General features: G+C 31.2%; 1 protein-coding gene across 1 annotated transcript in view; it reads right to left on the bottom strand.

Moving 5' to 3' along the window:
• Positions 1–5062: 5062 nt before the first annotated feature.
• Positions 5063–16804, bottom strand: part of LOC113367518 (RIMS-binding protein 2-like) — a 14146-nt gene continuing 2404 nt past the window's right edge. Inside the window, exons 2-12 of the mRNA XM_026609118.1 lie at positions 16174–16435; positions 15845–16026; positions 14951–15055; positions 14327–14457; positions 14135–14231; positions 12698–12827; positions 12513–12658; positions 12087–12264; positions 10265–10396; positions 7371–7447; positions 5063–5590 (exon numbers count right to left, since the gene is read on the bottom strand). Of these exons, the coding sequence (XP_026464903.1) occupies positions 5063–5590; positions 7371–7447; positions 10265–10396; positions 12087–12264; positions 12513–12658; positions 12698–12827; positions 14135–14231; positions 14327–14457; positions 14951–15055; positions 15845–16026; positions 16174–16435 (1968 nt within the window). The remainder of the gene's footprint in view (positions 5591–7370; positions 7448–10264; positions 10397–12086; positions 12265–12512; positions 12659–12697; positions 12828–14134; positions 14232–14326; positions 14458–14950; positions 15056–15844; positions 16027–16173; positions 16436–16804) is intronic.

Below are 16804 nucleotides of genomic sequence, written 5' to 3'. Positions count from 1 at the left end.
TGAAATAAAACAACTGTATGCGGCTCATACGTCAGATGTTCAATTAAATTTGATAGTATGTTTTAGATTATTCGTTTAATTTATACGCAAAAACGTTATTAAACCGCTAGCAATTGTTATTAGAAACTCAAAATATCAACTTTTTTGAAATGTTTGAAATGGCAATTTTTGGATTCTCTAGAAATTATGTACTAATACCTTAAATGATAAATAAAGGTATATGTGAATTGACTATAAGAATTTCTGCAAAAAATATACTCTAATTTTGATGCCAACGTTCTCCGCATGCCATCAAATCGATCACGTTTGAATCTCGCTTAATTTATTGGATTTTAGGAGAAAATACAAACTACACAAAAATGCAAAGTTACAAATCATAAGTATCTTTTCCAAAAATAATGGCTAAAACGCGTTTCCTATATTCTTAATGAGCATGATATTTTCATTTCAAGTGCAATTATTTACAAAACCATACAGATGATCCTTTAGTGCAGTGATGTCACAAATCTAAAATGTGAGATTCAAGCGCGAGCTGGATAAATTGTATCTTTTAAATCCTAGAATTAGAACTTATTAAAATGGGCGTGTGGATAGTTTTATGAAGATACGAAACAACATATCTCTCTCAATAAAACTATATTCATATCTATGTTATATGAATATACTTTTATCTAGCAGTTCAATTATATTATATATATTGTAAATATACGGAGAAATGATTTAATATGTTTTATGTATATTATTAAATTTTTTGTGAATTTTTAATTTTTAATATTTTTTTAGTTTCAGCAATACATTTGCGCTTCTCCTATGATTTCGTTTATTTGATATGTCCGAGCTCATTTAAAGAGCTTTCGCGCAGAGACGATTTCGATAGAAAAAACACAGCAACTTTTCTGACAATGTACGCAAAATTATTGATAAATTTAGGAAAGAAGTAGAAATACCCAATTCTAATTACATCCAATAAGTAATTTACCACACACTTATTTAAATTGATTCAAAGTTACATGTTGGTTTCGAGTGCAAAATTTTAAATGTAGAAGGAAACAATATTTAATAGTTTTGCGTTCATTGTCACATATCTACAGAATCTATATTTCGCAACATTTTGAAATCTATTCACTTGTTTGCTATTTATGTTAAGATATATATTAATTATTAATATGCAGCAATGCTATATAATACTCAATCGCAATAACGGATTTTTGTAATTGGAAGCACTATTTGAGGAATAAAAATTATGCAACGTTTTTTATAATAAAGTTGATCATAAAATACAGTGGTACCCCGGGTTACGAGCTTAATTCGTTCGTTAATTCGTACGTATCTCGAAGCAATTTTTCCATATAAATACATTAAAATGCTATTAATTCGTTCCAGCACAGTGCTAAGATGAAATACATATTCTGCAAAAACATAGCAAATTTCTAAATAAAAAATGTCTAAATTATCATTATACTAGATTTTGAGTTTAAAAAAATCTATACAATGAGCATTATTTTCTTCAACTCATTATAGTATTGCGAAAATGAGCTGGACATGTCTCTTCAAACAACTCTGATGCTTGACCAGATGCATCTTTTTGAGGTAATTTTTATTCATTGCACAAACAAATGCATAAAATGTAATAAATTAATGAACTGATTGTTTTAACTTCAAAATAATTTACTTTTAACATTTGTATGAGAGTTAAATTGCGACTTCATATACTGAAATCCGCGTTGCAATTGCTAATAGATGTATCTGTTTCATTCGCACCACCGTAAGTTTACGTTATGCCTCTCACTCGGACGCTCTCGAATACGTTATGAGCATTTCGCTGCTTTGTGATACGAGCGGCATCGCTTCGCAGCTCGTATTACGAATTTTGCTCGTATAAAGATGCAAACGAGCCGCGCGTTTCGCTCGTAAGACGGGGTACCGCTGTATATGCAAATACATACCATTATAATAATATTAAATACACAATACCAATATTTTATGATTTATAATAAATGGTTTGTAGCAAAAAGTTGATAGAAATAATGAGCATTTTCAAATATTTGATAGACGGTCGTGGATGTTATAAAGTAATCATGTGGATGCAAATAAGCAAACACGTTCTGACCGAATAGTGAAAGATTTTTAAAAATACTCAATATAAGAATATCAAATAAATATCATTTTTTCTTATTAATTCGAATTCCAATCATCCGTTAAAGTGACAAGCACATGCAATTGATATATTTAAGTACTTGTATCGATTAAATTTTAGCGGTCGAACAATCAGAAGGCACAAAACAGAATATTATTAATAACTTTTTCATAATGTATAACAGTGATATTATCATAGTTAAACTTTTTCAATAGACACGTAAATGCATCAGAGCTTATTTTTATATCATATTTATATATTCGGAGGAGGGAGGTATTTCGGATTGATATCAGGAATTTTATTTTGGGATCTGATGGAATGAAATCACCAGCCTAAAAGTAGAAGTAAATTATTAACACCGATATTATAATGATTTGAAAGTATTTTTTGCAATATGTCATTTAAGATAAATTTTATCAGTGATATTGTCTTATTTCACTTATTTACACAAGTTGAACAGCACATGCACGTAAGTACATACTAAATATACTGAAACAAAACTCTCAAATGGTATGTTGTATTTAAAATTAATATATTAGTTTGAACATACTAGGTAATGCAATACCAGAATACCGGTATACCAGTATACCAAAATACCAGTATAGCAAAATACCGCTATACCGCCCGATTTTTCGGCGCTATTAATACCGGTATTTACCCTAAAAATACCGGTATTTTCGGTATTTTTACATATGCGCTAGTTGATACATATCACATTTGAGTTTAAATTTCTCGGATCGAATTTATTTTTAAATTCCATAATCGCATAGACAGATATATCTTTAAGTGGTTCTATGATATATTTTTTTATTTGTTCTAGTTACTTTCAATTTTGTTTACATTTGTTTAAGATAATAAAAATACCGGTATTTCACCGGTATTACCGGTTTTGAAATGAGAAATTACCGAAAAACCGGTATTAATTTTTTTTATCGGTATTGCATTCCCTAGAACGTACTATTTTGAAACCGAAATGAAGATTCTTGGTTAAGTAGAAACCAGCTTAAATTGTATAAAAATTATCTCTTCAGAATATTTTTAGAGCAGACTTATGTAAATACGTGCATGTTTATAAAAAGCAAGCAATGATTAAATGTTAAGCATAAAAACTTGAGAACTATGCACTTATAGCATTTTCGGAAATATAAGTAGTATTTCAGATATATCATAGGTTTTATTTTTATTCACATTGATAACGCAATAAGCCAAGACTAAAGTGTACTCTGTTACTGATGCTGCACCTTGGGACAAAACCCAAAATGTATTTATTTAAAAAATTGCTAAATATATTTATTATTTATCAATAATATAAAAAATGGCCGATGAAGTGTATATGCAGCAATCAGTAAGAAGAGTACGTTTTCTAAATTGCTTTTTGAATATGTTGAGGTAGTAGAAGGATAAAAAGCCAGGCCATTGTTTAATGTTGACTACCCAGATTACATTTAAATTGTTAGTATGAGATTAACCGAAAGTTACAAATTAAATACACAGAAAAATTTATTAATAAATCATGCCCACCACAAGTCCAAAAACTCGATCTGTAACTGATTTTAATTCGAGTTGTTGAAAATTTGGTATTGTCATATTTTTTAAAAATTATAAAATATTTCTGTTTAGTCCAACTCTTCAGTTATTAGAGAAAATTCCGATTAATAACGAACATATTTACTTTATTCCTAATTTCGAAATTGTCTATCTATTGTCATATTTTTGATGATATTTAAAATTTTAATTGTCATCACATACCCAATATGACAATGTCTCTCAAGTAATATTTCATAATTTATTCGAATCAGTTCAGATTTTTTATAAATAGTTTCCATTAAAATAATACACACTTATAACAATTTTAATTACCAACTATGCCGCAAGATTGTTTTAAATATTTATTAAATGTGATATAAGAATATGCATAGAATAAGACTAAAGGACGAAGCTGGTGGGGGGAGGATATTGGTATCACTGAGGGAAACGCTTCGCAGTCTGGCCAACAAACAACGACGAGCGCGCGCGTATTTTAAACTTTTTTTTACAAACAACTAAACCGTTCGGTTACCTTATATAGTCCTGATGGTTATTACACACTATTCGATAAACAATGAACATTATCGATTCGATAACTTATAATTTTTTTCTTTTTCATTATTATCATAATATTTGGTAGGTATGTACAAAGTGACCGACGAGCGATGTACAAAAAAAGAACAGATCGCACGCCGGACAAAACGCGTCAACAGACAACTTTGCTTTTTTATTTTCAATTTAAATCACATCATTTGTAATATATCAATATAATAGTTTCCGTATCAATAAAAAACGGATCGAGAAACAATTGTGAAATCCTATGTGTTTGTGTGAGTTTTGTATGTGTTTAGAGACAGGGGTATAACAATTTTTTGTTCGGGCATATATACCGGCGAGGAAGATAATGGACGCAGTTCTTGGATTATCTTAATACGCTATAATAATATACATTACTAATAATAATTAATTTGTGCCCATTTGCTTGTTATGAATATTTAACACATTATCAAAATTGTAAATGCTACAGTTTTTATAATACTTCAAATGATTTTTAGAAGCAACTTATGTGACCCCACATTTAACACAAATAGTATCCGAAATTCTTATAGCGAACTATATGATTCATAAAAATTACTTTTTTATAGCAATACAATAAAAATATGGTTCATCCTAAAAATGGTAATTGATATTTTATCCATATATAATGTCATAAAAAACTGCTTTGCGCTATCAAAAATATGAGTAGGCAAATGCGTTTAGTGTATTAATAACAATCCAACAACCGAAGTATTTAGCACCCTTGCCATAGCATCAAACATCAACGAATTGCTTCTTATAAATCTAATAAGATATCAACAACCACCGCCATCATCGTTCAACGGCCAGACCGCTCGCGGGTTATTTACCTCCGAGACCGAATTTCATAAAAATCAACTCTTTGCCCTTTGATAATATATCACCGCCAGGTGCTGTAATTTCTGTAAACTTTTGCATTAGATTTGGACCTCCTGGTTGCTGGTTCGCACCGCCCATTTGTTGCTGTTGCTGATGATTTGCACCCATACCGAAACCTTGTTGAGTACTTTGACCCATTTGTTGACCTCCCATAGGACCAGCCCCCATACCCGTAGGTATAACGGGTGGTCCTTTGTGCCTCTGTTGATTCGTCTGTTGACTACTACCGAACATGCCACCGGTACTACTGGATCCAAATAATCCTCCCATTGTTGACTGTTGGGTATTCGATTGTTGATTTTGTTGCTGTTGCATGGTTTGTTGGTTTTGCTGCTGGTTGCTAGAAGATCCGCCTCCAAATAAGTTGGAAGCAGCGCTGAATATCGACGTCGATTGCTGCGCAGGCTGTTGCTGCTGGTTAGTCTGCTGCGTGGTATTACCACCTCTCTGCATGAGACCGCCTCTCTGTCTCTGTGGTAAGTGTTAGTATTAGATAATTATTAAATTCTAACCGAAGATATCTAGATAGACGACATTTTTCTCAACTATGTTTGAAAAAACCATTCTTAGTCTACCATGAATGCATAATTTACTGCTTATGGAAACATGGATAGTAAAAAATTGTTGTGAAATAAGTAATTTTAATAAACCTGGATGTCTTTAGTTTTAAAATTACTGATGAAAGCTTTGTATTATTTTTGCGATTTTTATATTTGAGATAATTAATAAGTAGGTATATGTTCAGAAGGACACTAAATAAGTTCTGTATGCATTATTATACATGATGTATAATGCAATGTAGTCTATTAATATTCAATGAATTATGAAAATAGGTATAGGTAAATCATTTAAGGCAGTAAATTATGCCGAATGGTATACAAAAGTATTTGTCGCATATTGCATCTACTATTAATCTAAAATATATGGATTGAAATTAAGTTTTTATTCTCTAGAAGAACTGTTTCCATAATAGTCGATATCGATGAAAAAATGAGTACTAAGAACAACGACTATCAACATTGTAATCATTCATCATTTTGGTCGTCCTATCAATGATAATATTATACTATCAAATATACCTAGGTATATTTATTGCGTCATATCATCTATATTCTATGTAATATTTTCAGGGCAGTTTCGTTAAGATATTGGATGCTGCCCTGAGAAGCTTCGAAACAAAACACAGGCCTTCTTGATAAGTTGTACAATGAAACTACATATTGGAACAATGTTATTCTATCAAACATCAACTATTATTTTGTAACCAAATAACAAACTTCAATAACAGACTATAAAATTTTAACAATACTTGATGTTTGAATATACCTTAGGCTATATAATAGCCAACTAGCTATAAACCAAGAAAAATAGACACCGCTATATTATATATTATATACAAACAGTTAAGGACACTACGATCAAACATTTATATATAGAACAACCATTCCAGGAAGAGACAACTAATATAATAACAGAAATAATAAATAACAATAGGCTAGATGCAGTTGTAAAAGTGTCATTGACTTGTTAAAATTGGTTTTAACAAGTGCATGATTTAGGATATACAATGCTACACCACATCGAAACACATGATGGTGAGAGTATAGGGTTAGTTTTAGATACTCATGTTAATCAATTTTGGATTGTATATATTTATCAGTTTTGAAAAATTATAGGGTTATACTATATGTAAATATAAGATAGAACATTCAAAACTGATAGTATTTGTGTGAGTATAAATATTTTGGAGTTGGTCGTGACAACTTTGTACCTGGTGAGGAGTGAATAAACTGTTCTAAAAATGGTAATATGTAGGTAAAATAGCATTTAAATTGCTATTATATCTATTAAAATTGTATAAAAATCCAAATATAGTAAATACATAAATTTCATTAATGACTAAAAAAACATGCATTTTTTATTCTGCCAAAAGGTTTCAATTTAGGTAAAAGCGAATTTAGTTATCAATCTATCCGATTTAACGAAAGAGATATAAAAATAGTAAATTAATAAAACTACGAGGTACTTCTAATATTGGAGCGAATAACAAGTTCTCAGTTTACATATACAGTCGTGAATCAAGCCGAGGAATCTCTAAAGGGCAAGAGAATAAAAGGCGCTGTGTTTTGTATGTGTACTGTCGTGATGAAAGTTTCAGGAGTATGATACAAAAATGCCCGGGAAACTTAATCGATTATGTTTTGAAAACGATGTATTTGTGGCTTTTGTGGAGATTTTTAGAGTTATTTACCTGTTGGAAGTCAGAGCCGGCGGTTGAACTAGAGTTGTTCTCTAACTGTGTTACGGGAGGAGTGGTGGGGCAGGCATCTAGCAAACAGACAACAGTCAGACGACGGTGATAGAATAGAGAAAATAGAGAAAAATAAGGAAAATAAATTAATTTAATACAGAGGAAACTCGGTATGTCCGATATTATAAGCAAATCAAGCAACTGTGAAACAATTCAAACAATCGGGCTATGAACCAACACGCGATCCTTTAAAAATTAACTCGGGATAGTGCACCACGGATATAACCGAGTTTCCCTTATATGCAAATTACTGAACTTATATATACAGTTAATAAATACAAATGCACAATTTATAAAATTTATAATATATAAAGACTAAGAGCGATAGAAACGACATGACACGCATCCGTTTAAGAAATAGTCTTAAAGCTAACGGTTAGCTGTAGCACTTATGCCTGTCCAAGCAAGATTGAGACTCCCACTATTTATCTGCCTTTGTAAAGGAAACAATTTTATGGATTTATCTCGACTTAAGGTGAAGTATTTTTGAGTCTATTATTTGCCAACTCTCCTTGTAAAATAAACCGTAACATAGGGACCGATTCTGCCGCATAACAGACCAATGTTATGGCAAGGCTATGTTATGAAGAACTTTCCATACAAATCCATTTTAAATATCGATAAAAGCCATGTGGTTGCTGTAAATCAGGCAAAACAAATCGTAGAAACAGCACAAATGTCAAAAAAACGATGTTAGATAACAGGGTCTTTCTGACTCAGGTTCATAACATACGAGTGACGTTGCAGTTTATGTATACAACGCCTGAATGCACAGCAAATACATGGCATTTTGACAGTATTCAGTACGATTCAGTAGCATAATGTATAGAAGTTGGAGCGTAACATGGCCTTGCCATAACATTTGTCTGTTATGCGGCAGAATCGTTCTCGGTTATTATGGAATCGGTTGTTATGGCGATGCAATGTTACGCTCCTTTCTTGGTACTAAAAACTATCAAAATGCTATGTATTTGCTATATCATCAGACGATTTAGATATAAAACCTATCCTAGAAAACGCACAAACGTCAGAATGTTATCATTACTGCATCTGTATAATGCGCATTTATAATGATTCATGTGTAAAACACCTAATCGCATAGCAAGTAGATAGCATTTTAATAGTTTTTAGTACTAAGAAAGGAGCGTAACATAGAGTTGCCATAAGAACGCTATGTTTCGTTCTATTCTACCGGAGAATTGGCCCGTAAGTATCTAAGAATAAGTTGGTATAATGAAAATTGTTAAAAAAATGTTCTTAAAATCATTGAAGATATACTTTCAAGTTATAACTTTGTCCCAGAATAGATTTTCCCTTTGGAGCGAATTTCATTACACATAATGCACTTCATTATTGATAAACACATGTCGTAATATCTGTATTTTCCATAAATTATAATGAACAAGTCTAAGCGATCAATTTCCGGATAAAATAGAAAGATTGTGGTAATGCTTTGTTACGGATCTTCCTTCGTATAAGTTGGTAGTAATGATTTGTCAAAAAGGTATGTATAAAACCTAACTTCACGTATATGTTATCGAAGAGTCACGAAAAATTTGCACTTATGATAAAACTTTTATTTGATGTTAGTGCGTTTTGGAGACTAGGTTTTATGTGTAAAACGCCTGATCACACAACAAATACATAGCTTTTTGTAGGTTTGTTACCATCAACTCCTAAAAAACTTAGACCCGTAACATAACATACAAATTTTATCCGAGAATTGGCTCTTAAGTCCCAATCCTTATGTTGGAATAAAATATTTGTTTTAAAATCCGTCGAGATAAATCCATCATAAATCGTTTACATGAGATTTTATAAATGGCACGGACGTGTCTTGGTTGGTAATGTCGTGTTTTGTGTTTAGTGAAGACCAAGAGAAAATCTTGGCAGAGCACATCTAGCACATAGAAAGCCCAGAATAGCTGTGAAGAAAAATGTAGGTGTTCGTACGCAGACAACGGAAATGGAGGAAAAAATATTTGAACCACATGAATGTATATAAAATAATAAAACTTTACGTTTTTAGTTTAATATCGTTTAATATAAAATATTTAATTCCGAATCTATGTATATATTTTTAAGCAAGGGGTTTATTAGTAAAAAATAGTAGTTCTTTATACTAGTCATGTGGCACAGAGAAGTGAAATATATTGGAACATTTAGAAGGATAGAGGATATTAGCCTGAAAAAGAAGGATTTTTAAAACACGTGTTACATCGAAAAAGCAATGATAGTGCATTGCGCAAACATATTAGTATCAAAAATTTGTTCAAATTTAAATATGATTATATGTCCTTATACGACGTTAAAAATTCAAATGTATCTAAAATGTTATTAGCGTTATGGATTGGTCTAAGAATTTGAAACAGAGATTTTAAAATGTATAAATTGGTACTTCATAAGAATTTTTCTGATATGTGTGATTTTAGCATGTAGATAAATATAGTAGTAATACCAAAAGATTTTATTACAAAGATAGAAGCATAGACATGTAAATATATATGCAGCTGACTTAAAATCGAATGTATAATTGCTCTACATAAATTTAATTCAAAAAGTAAACCAATAACATTTAAAAGTTTTCACACATATATTATTTATAATAATGACATTGAACGTTGCTTTTGATATGTACCAGGAAAAAATATAAATAGCAGACATTGTTTCACATAAGTTTATTAATTATGATTTAGAATTGATTTATGAGTAATTTTTTTTTTTTCTAGCACATTTCAAATAGCAAACGTATATCAAACCGCACACCGACACACATACACAGATACAAATCAATATGACCGATCATACAAAAAAATATAAGCACCAGGACTCACCTTTACGTGTAGCTCCGGGCGTTCGTGGGGCATTCATGTTGTCCCGCGGCGGAGGCGGCGGTCCGCGGGCTCCGGGCCCCAGACCGCGCGTTTGCCGTGTTGATCCCGTACCACGGTTTAATTGAGAACCGCCTAGAAATAAATTATAAAAGTAAGTATTGCATTTGTTATAATTAAATTTTTAAAGTAAAACTTCTTTAGGCGCGACTAGAGAGTAAATCTGTGCAAATGCAACGGAAGTTGCGTTACGCCCGAATTGTACGTCATTCGCTCTCGATAAAATCATTTCTATGCGGGTCGATGGTGATTAGTCATCGTGTATGTGAATAGAGATCTGTCGTTGTATGCGTACCGGCATCAATAAACAGATAAAAAAAAACATTTTAGAGTTACATCGTAGTACAAATCTTAATTTTAATGAAATTTTTAATGATTTTAATGAAAAATGGTGAATCAGAAGAATATTTGACAATAAAACAAATTAAATATTTGCGTCGTGTACTAAACGTAAGTTTATTGATTATAAATTATTTCTATATTATTCGTTTCTATAAATCTTTGAAGTTATTACAATGGAAAATATTTTTTAGGCAAGGCAGATATTACAGCTGTTCAAAGAATGAGATTATATCGCCAACACAAACGTAAAAAAATTCGAGCAGTCAATGAATGTATGTTAATTTTAATTACATGAAGTTCTTCAAACACAATTACATGATAAACGAAATTGTAAAAACAATATTTTTTTAAACGTTGTTTGATATAATCCACTGTGTGAACGAATATTATAAAATTTAAAAATCAGCAATTTCTTCATTCCTCTAATAAAGGTTCAAGTCCTAAATGCTAATTACAATGACAAACCGATCATGTCATATTTGAAGTATGACTTTAATTACATTATTGTTTTCAAATATTGATGATTATTTTTAATGCTATTATAAACATATAATTTATAATTTATTATAATATAAAATATGTTTAATGGCTGACATTAATAAATGTGTGCATCAAGAGTGTTATCATATTACTAATAAACATTATTCAAAATTGTTATATGATGTATTTATTGTTACTTAAATGCCATCTTGTACAGTAGCAAATAAGTTTTACTTCAATCGCGTGTGAACTGTACGCGCACTCTTTTTTAATATTTTTTAATATCTTTAAAATCAAGATAAGCTGGTGTCGTAAATTGACCGAGACAATCCCGAATTACCACCTTCTAATTAGAATTCATTATAGAATTTTGGATTATTTTAGAAGTAATATTTGCACCGAAATCAATTTTTCTTTTCTGGATTGTCTCAAGTTTTTGAAAAGTATGGCTTTAAATGATCTTTTCTAAACTTGTTGATTAAATTACAACAAGAATATGGTTAATAAAATTCGACAAGTGCATGTTCAAATAATTTCTACTTTAAAAATGTATATCTTTTTGTTAAGAATAATTCTATTTTTGTCATGTTGGTCGCATCAAGAGGCTATCTCTCTCAAATTATATTTCAAAAATTTTGTTATAACAAGAATATTATTAGTTTTGATTTATCCTTTAAAAACGGAGTTAAATATTGCAACAGTTATTCAATGAGAAATAATAATGTAATGAGATCAATTGATATCTTAAAATAGGTCATATTTATTTTAAATTTATTTATTTTAGGAAAATATAAAATTGTTTTCAAAATTATTATTATTACAAATTTTATAATAAAGTAATTCAACCAAATTATACATTATATTAGTACATTATATTAAATTATATATTATATAATGATGGATTGAAATAAATGTCTCAAATGATATAATTATTTCTACTTACCCGGATTTCCTTGTTGTTGTTGTTGACCAAGTTGGGTGCCATACTGATCTGCTGCTTCTGTTAAAAAGTTAGATGGCACCAGACCACGGTGTCCATCTAATTCCCCCATGTAAAAACCATCTTCATCCATATCACCATACACCAAGATAACGGCACCAGTTTGGAAACTTAACTCCACCTGCAGTAAACGCAAATTCGAATTGGGGTAGAGATTTATTTTTATAAATACTAAAATCTAATTTACCTACTACGGAAATTATATAAAGTAGTAGAAAGAAGTAGTTTAAAAAGATTTGTAAATGTTCTAGCAACTACTTGTAAGTACTACTTCAGCATAATTACTATAAAATAATTATTACAAATTATTAGATGGAATGTTCTTAATTTTTCTATAAAGATGTTAATAAATTTTTATTAGACACTCACATCGGCATCTACGTTTGGACTCAGCTCTTGAGGATCGTAGTCATACATAGCAACCATGCGTTTGACAGGCACGTTTGCATATATATCTCCCCAACGATCACGTGGTACACCTCGGACATTAGTCCCCGTGCCAACCTGGGCAGGTCCTGAACCGGTTGTGCCACTCTGGACAACTCCGGAAGAACCAACACCAGCAGCTCCCAAAGCTGCCATTGAACCTTCTTCCACTTCTGCTACCATATTGTGCGGAACGAAACCGGCTCGACCTCTAGCTTCGCCCCAATAGAATCCGTCAGCATCTTTGTCGCCCCAAACCTAAAATGTAATGGACTCATTAACGTTAATTGATACATTTATTTGATATAGAATTATAGTCATAATTTTGCAATTCTTATATTTATCGCGCACAACTACTACAGTTAATTGGTGTAAATGATATTAATCTTCTTATATATAAGGTTGTCAAATATCTCCCTTCCGCTTTTTTGCTCTTTATTCAAAAGAGCGAAAGGGAGAAATTTGACAACCTAATATAAAAATGAATCGCAAAATGTGTTTGTAAGCGCATAACTCAACAACGCCTGGCCAATTTTTTTTTTTTTTTTGAATATTCGTTGAAGTCCAAGGATGGTTCTAACGGCGAGAAAAAAAAAACAAATAATTGCCGGTAAAACCCTAAAAACAGCCTTTTCTTTTTCTCATAAAAACTTTTTCTAACTAAAACGTAGAATCAATTTGAGCTTTATTGCTATTATATAAACTTCATATTAAATTACAAGCACTCACAGTATACTCCTTTTAAACGATTATGCGAATTTTGATAAATCTTTCTGAAGTTTGTTAAGGAAATTTTCTAGGATGTATGTGATTATGAAGTACTAGGATGTATGTGCAATATTGTAGAAATAAATGGAAAAAACTGTAAAAAACGACATATCATTGTTTGCATTAAAAACAAATAAAAACTATCATCTGCCAAAAATTTCAATTTACTTATGAATCTAGACAATATTAGAATATGTAAAATAAATTTATGATTATGAATAAGAAAAATAAAATGTCTACATTATTATTGCCAAAAAGCAGCTGAGATGTGCCAAAAATTAAAATAATATGAAATACAGTAAATGTACGGCAAATTGAATAAAATATGAAATTAAGTATTAATCGGGGCTGGTCCTACCTTTAATGCAAAAAATACGAGCGCACGCCTTAGGGGGCGCCAACACAAGATATTAAATTTTCAATATCGTTTTTTTTTTAATATATAATTTCTTTGCACCTTTTACTAATCTTTCTACAATATATTTTAAATTCGTAAAAATTTCATTTTATAACAACAAATGGGAAAGTAAAGATGAATACATTCAATTCGACTTCAATTTCCAATATAGTGTGGGAATTGAGATTCATCATTTTATTTAAAGCAGTTCTACATTTACCATCGATCATATTATATATGTGTATGCATTTTGCCATGAAGAGTAATTTAAAAAACAATAATTATTATTCTTAGGTAAACGGTAATTTTAGTATATTATATTAAAAAATTGTAGACATAAGTACAGGACAACGTCTGTCGAGTCATCTAGTATTAAAATATAAATATTATTATCACTGACCTTTATAGTTTCACCTTCACTAAATGGCAGTTCCTCATCACATGCATCAGGATTGGGACTCATCGTTGTTGGATCGTAATCGAATAATGCAACAAACCTAAAAAATAATTTGTTTTTATAAGTACTAAATTTATGTTGTGGGTTCAAAAAAATTCATTAGTTTTATATTTAACGAATGGTCCTAATAATTACCATCTCGGGCGTTTATTGGCAGCTCCTTGTTGCATTCCTCTTCCTTGTTGTGGCCTGGTGTTAGTTGCTTGGCGTCCAACAGCAGTTTGTCCATAATAACCAGTTTGCGCAGTATTGCCTGGCTGATTACCCTGCAAAAAATCATTTAAACTAAATTGATAATCATTTGAAAATAAATTAATAAAAGTATGTAAAAAGTTTAGCCAATTATCTATTATTGAACAATTTGAAATTTTGTATTGCTGACCCCTCAAAGGACCAGCGCCAATACTCGTAGGTATGACGTAGGGTCCTTTGTACTTGATATAAAAAAAAATATCAAAAAATTGATAACTATATAAATATATATACTTATATACAAAAAACTAAGTTTCTCAAATATTCATTTATAAATTTTACATGCTTTATCATATTTTCAAGTTTCTATTACTACTTTCTATGACTACTCCATTCACTACGTTTAGTTTATATATGTTCAGTACATGATTTTGTCATATGTAAATTTTGATGTAATTTTGTGACATGGGTACGTTGATGCATTTCAATGAGTGGAAGCATGTTATTGCGTTTTGCCTTTGAAGCGTACCTGCTCCTTGCTATCTAACTTTCTATAAACCAACTTACTGATGTGGGATTAGGAGGCCTTCCACGTTCCGTGTGATTTCTTGGAGGCGGATTTTGGTATTGTCCAGACTGCTGTTGTGTTTGGCCACCTCTTCTTCTAGGATCCTGATATCATCTTCCGAGTAAGGCTGGTCCAGTCCCTGTTGGCCGTGCATCATGGCTTCTTTGTGATCTCGATGGCAGGTATTGATGAACCGTGTTGCTTTATGGCGGAAGTAATGAACATTATGATAGACTAAGCTAATCTACAGGGTATATTGCCATTCCAGGATGATATTGTTTGATTTGCATATTGCATAATATTAATTGAACCCATGTTTCTACGGCAAATTATATTCCAAATAATATTTAATATCAATTTTCAACATCAATAGGTTATTCATATTTAACATATTCAAGTTATATTTAGTTTAAAATTCTATAGTTTATTGAAATTATCGAACCATAATCTAGTTTTAAGCAAGCATACAAAAATCTAAAATACTAATCAATGCATGCTAAAGTAATAACAAAAATTTTATAAATATCGGGCCGAAGTGAAATTTAAATAAAATTTTCCAATAGTCAAAAATTTTTAAAATATATATATATATATATATATACATATATACATATATACATATATACATATATACATATATACATATATGCATATATGCATATATGCATCTATATATTGAAAAGGGCATATTGATAATCTTCAAAAATCATCTTTAAATTTAAGGATAAGAATATATAAGACCAAATGTATCAGAATAACTTTTTATGCTGTGACAAAAGATTATTATATAAATATTCAACAAAAAGGATGCACTAGATTAAATTAATTTCTTTTGATATATTACAATAAAATCCTTTTGTCAAAAATCGATTTCAAACTTAATTTCTCCATACCTGATGCATCGGAAAAATTTCTTTATCGCTGAGGTTCTCGTCATGTTCAATAACTTGCTGCTGTTGATGTTGCTGCATACCAGTACGCTGTTGCTGTTGCTGCTGATGTTGGCGCATATGAGGAGGCATTCCAGAATGTGGCGCCCTTTGTGCTCTGTTTGCTGCACTTGCTCGTACTACACCTACAGGTGGAACATATAATTATAAAATTAACCAGAGCATATCCAGGGATAGATGATAATACATTCAGAAAGGTGACGACATTTGAATCGTATGAAGTTATAGATTTTAGTTTCTAATAAATATATCAAGTAAATCTATGATCTGACCTGGTATAGGCGTAGGTGTGCTATCAGCAGATTGGCTATCGCGAGATTTGGTTCTAACAGTAACAGCTCTCGGATTCAGACCCATCAATTTACCGATATCTATCAGAGCATGGTCTCCAGTAGGTGAATCTACATCGGTAACTTTTTTGCCATCAGCATAAACTGCATAACCAGTCACTGGTCCGGAAGACGGCGGACGTGTTACAGGTTGCCATGTAACTAACCATGTACCATCCTGTGGGACCAGCTTCCACAGAATATCCTTCAGAAGAAAAATAAAATTAATTTTATTTGTAGTAAGATACGTATGTTGGCACAAAATTGAGAAGTAAATCAATAGTAAATATCAATCAATTTCGAAACTCACTTGAGGTGGGTCTGGCCCCCTTTAGCAAGCGTCCTAAAGTCTGTATAAGCTCCAGGAGCTTCTTCTGGTGGAGGCGCAGGTGGTGGTCCTTGACCTGTGCTCGTAAATGTTTTGCCTCGTACAGTGACCCGATATTGTGTACTTGGTGAGAGACCTTTTTATACGGACATAAAATATATTATACATCTTTGTTGGCCTATATGTGAATATAAATTTAGCATAAAGTTAAGAAAAGTAATAAGTATTTTGCTATTCAGTGGGGTT

Source organism: Ctenocephalides felis, unplaced genomic scaffold (genome assembly GCF_003426905.1).
Source record: "Ctenocephalides felis isolate EL2017-DRISC unplaced genomic scaffold, ASM342690v1 CF-g0.4_SCAFFOLD_01170, whole genome shotgun sequence".
In the NCBI taxonomy this organism is placed as follows: domain Eukaryota; kingdom Metazoa; phylum Arthropoda; class Insecta; order Siphonaptera; family Pulicidae; genus Ctenocephalides; species Ctenocephalides felis.
Note: the sequence above shows the minus strand (reverse complement) of the source record. Positions and strands in the feature narration are given on the sequence as shown.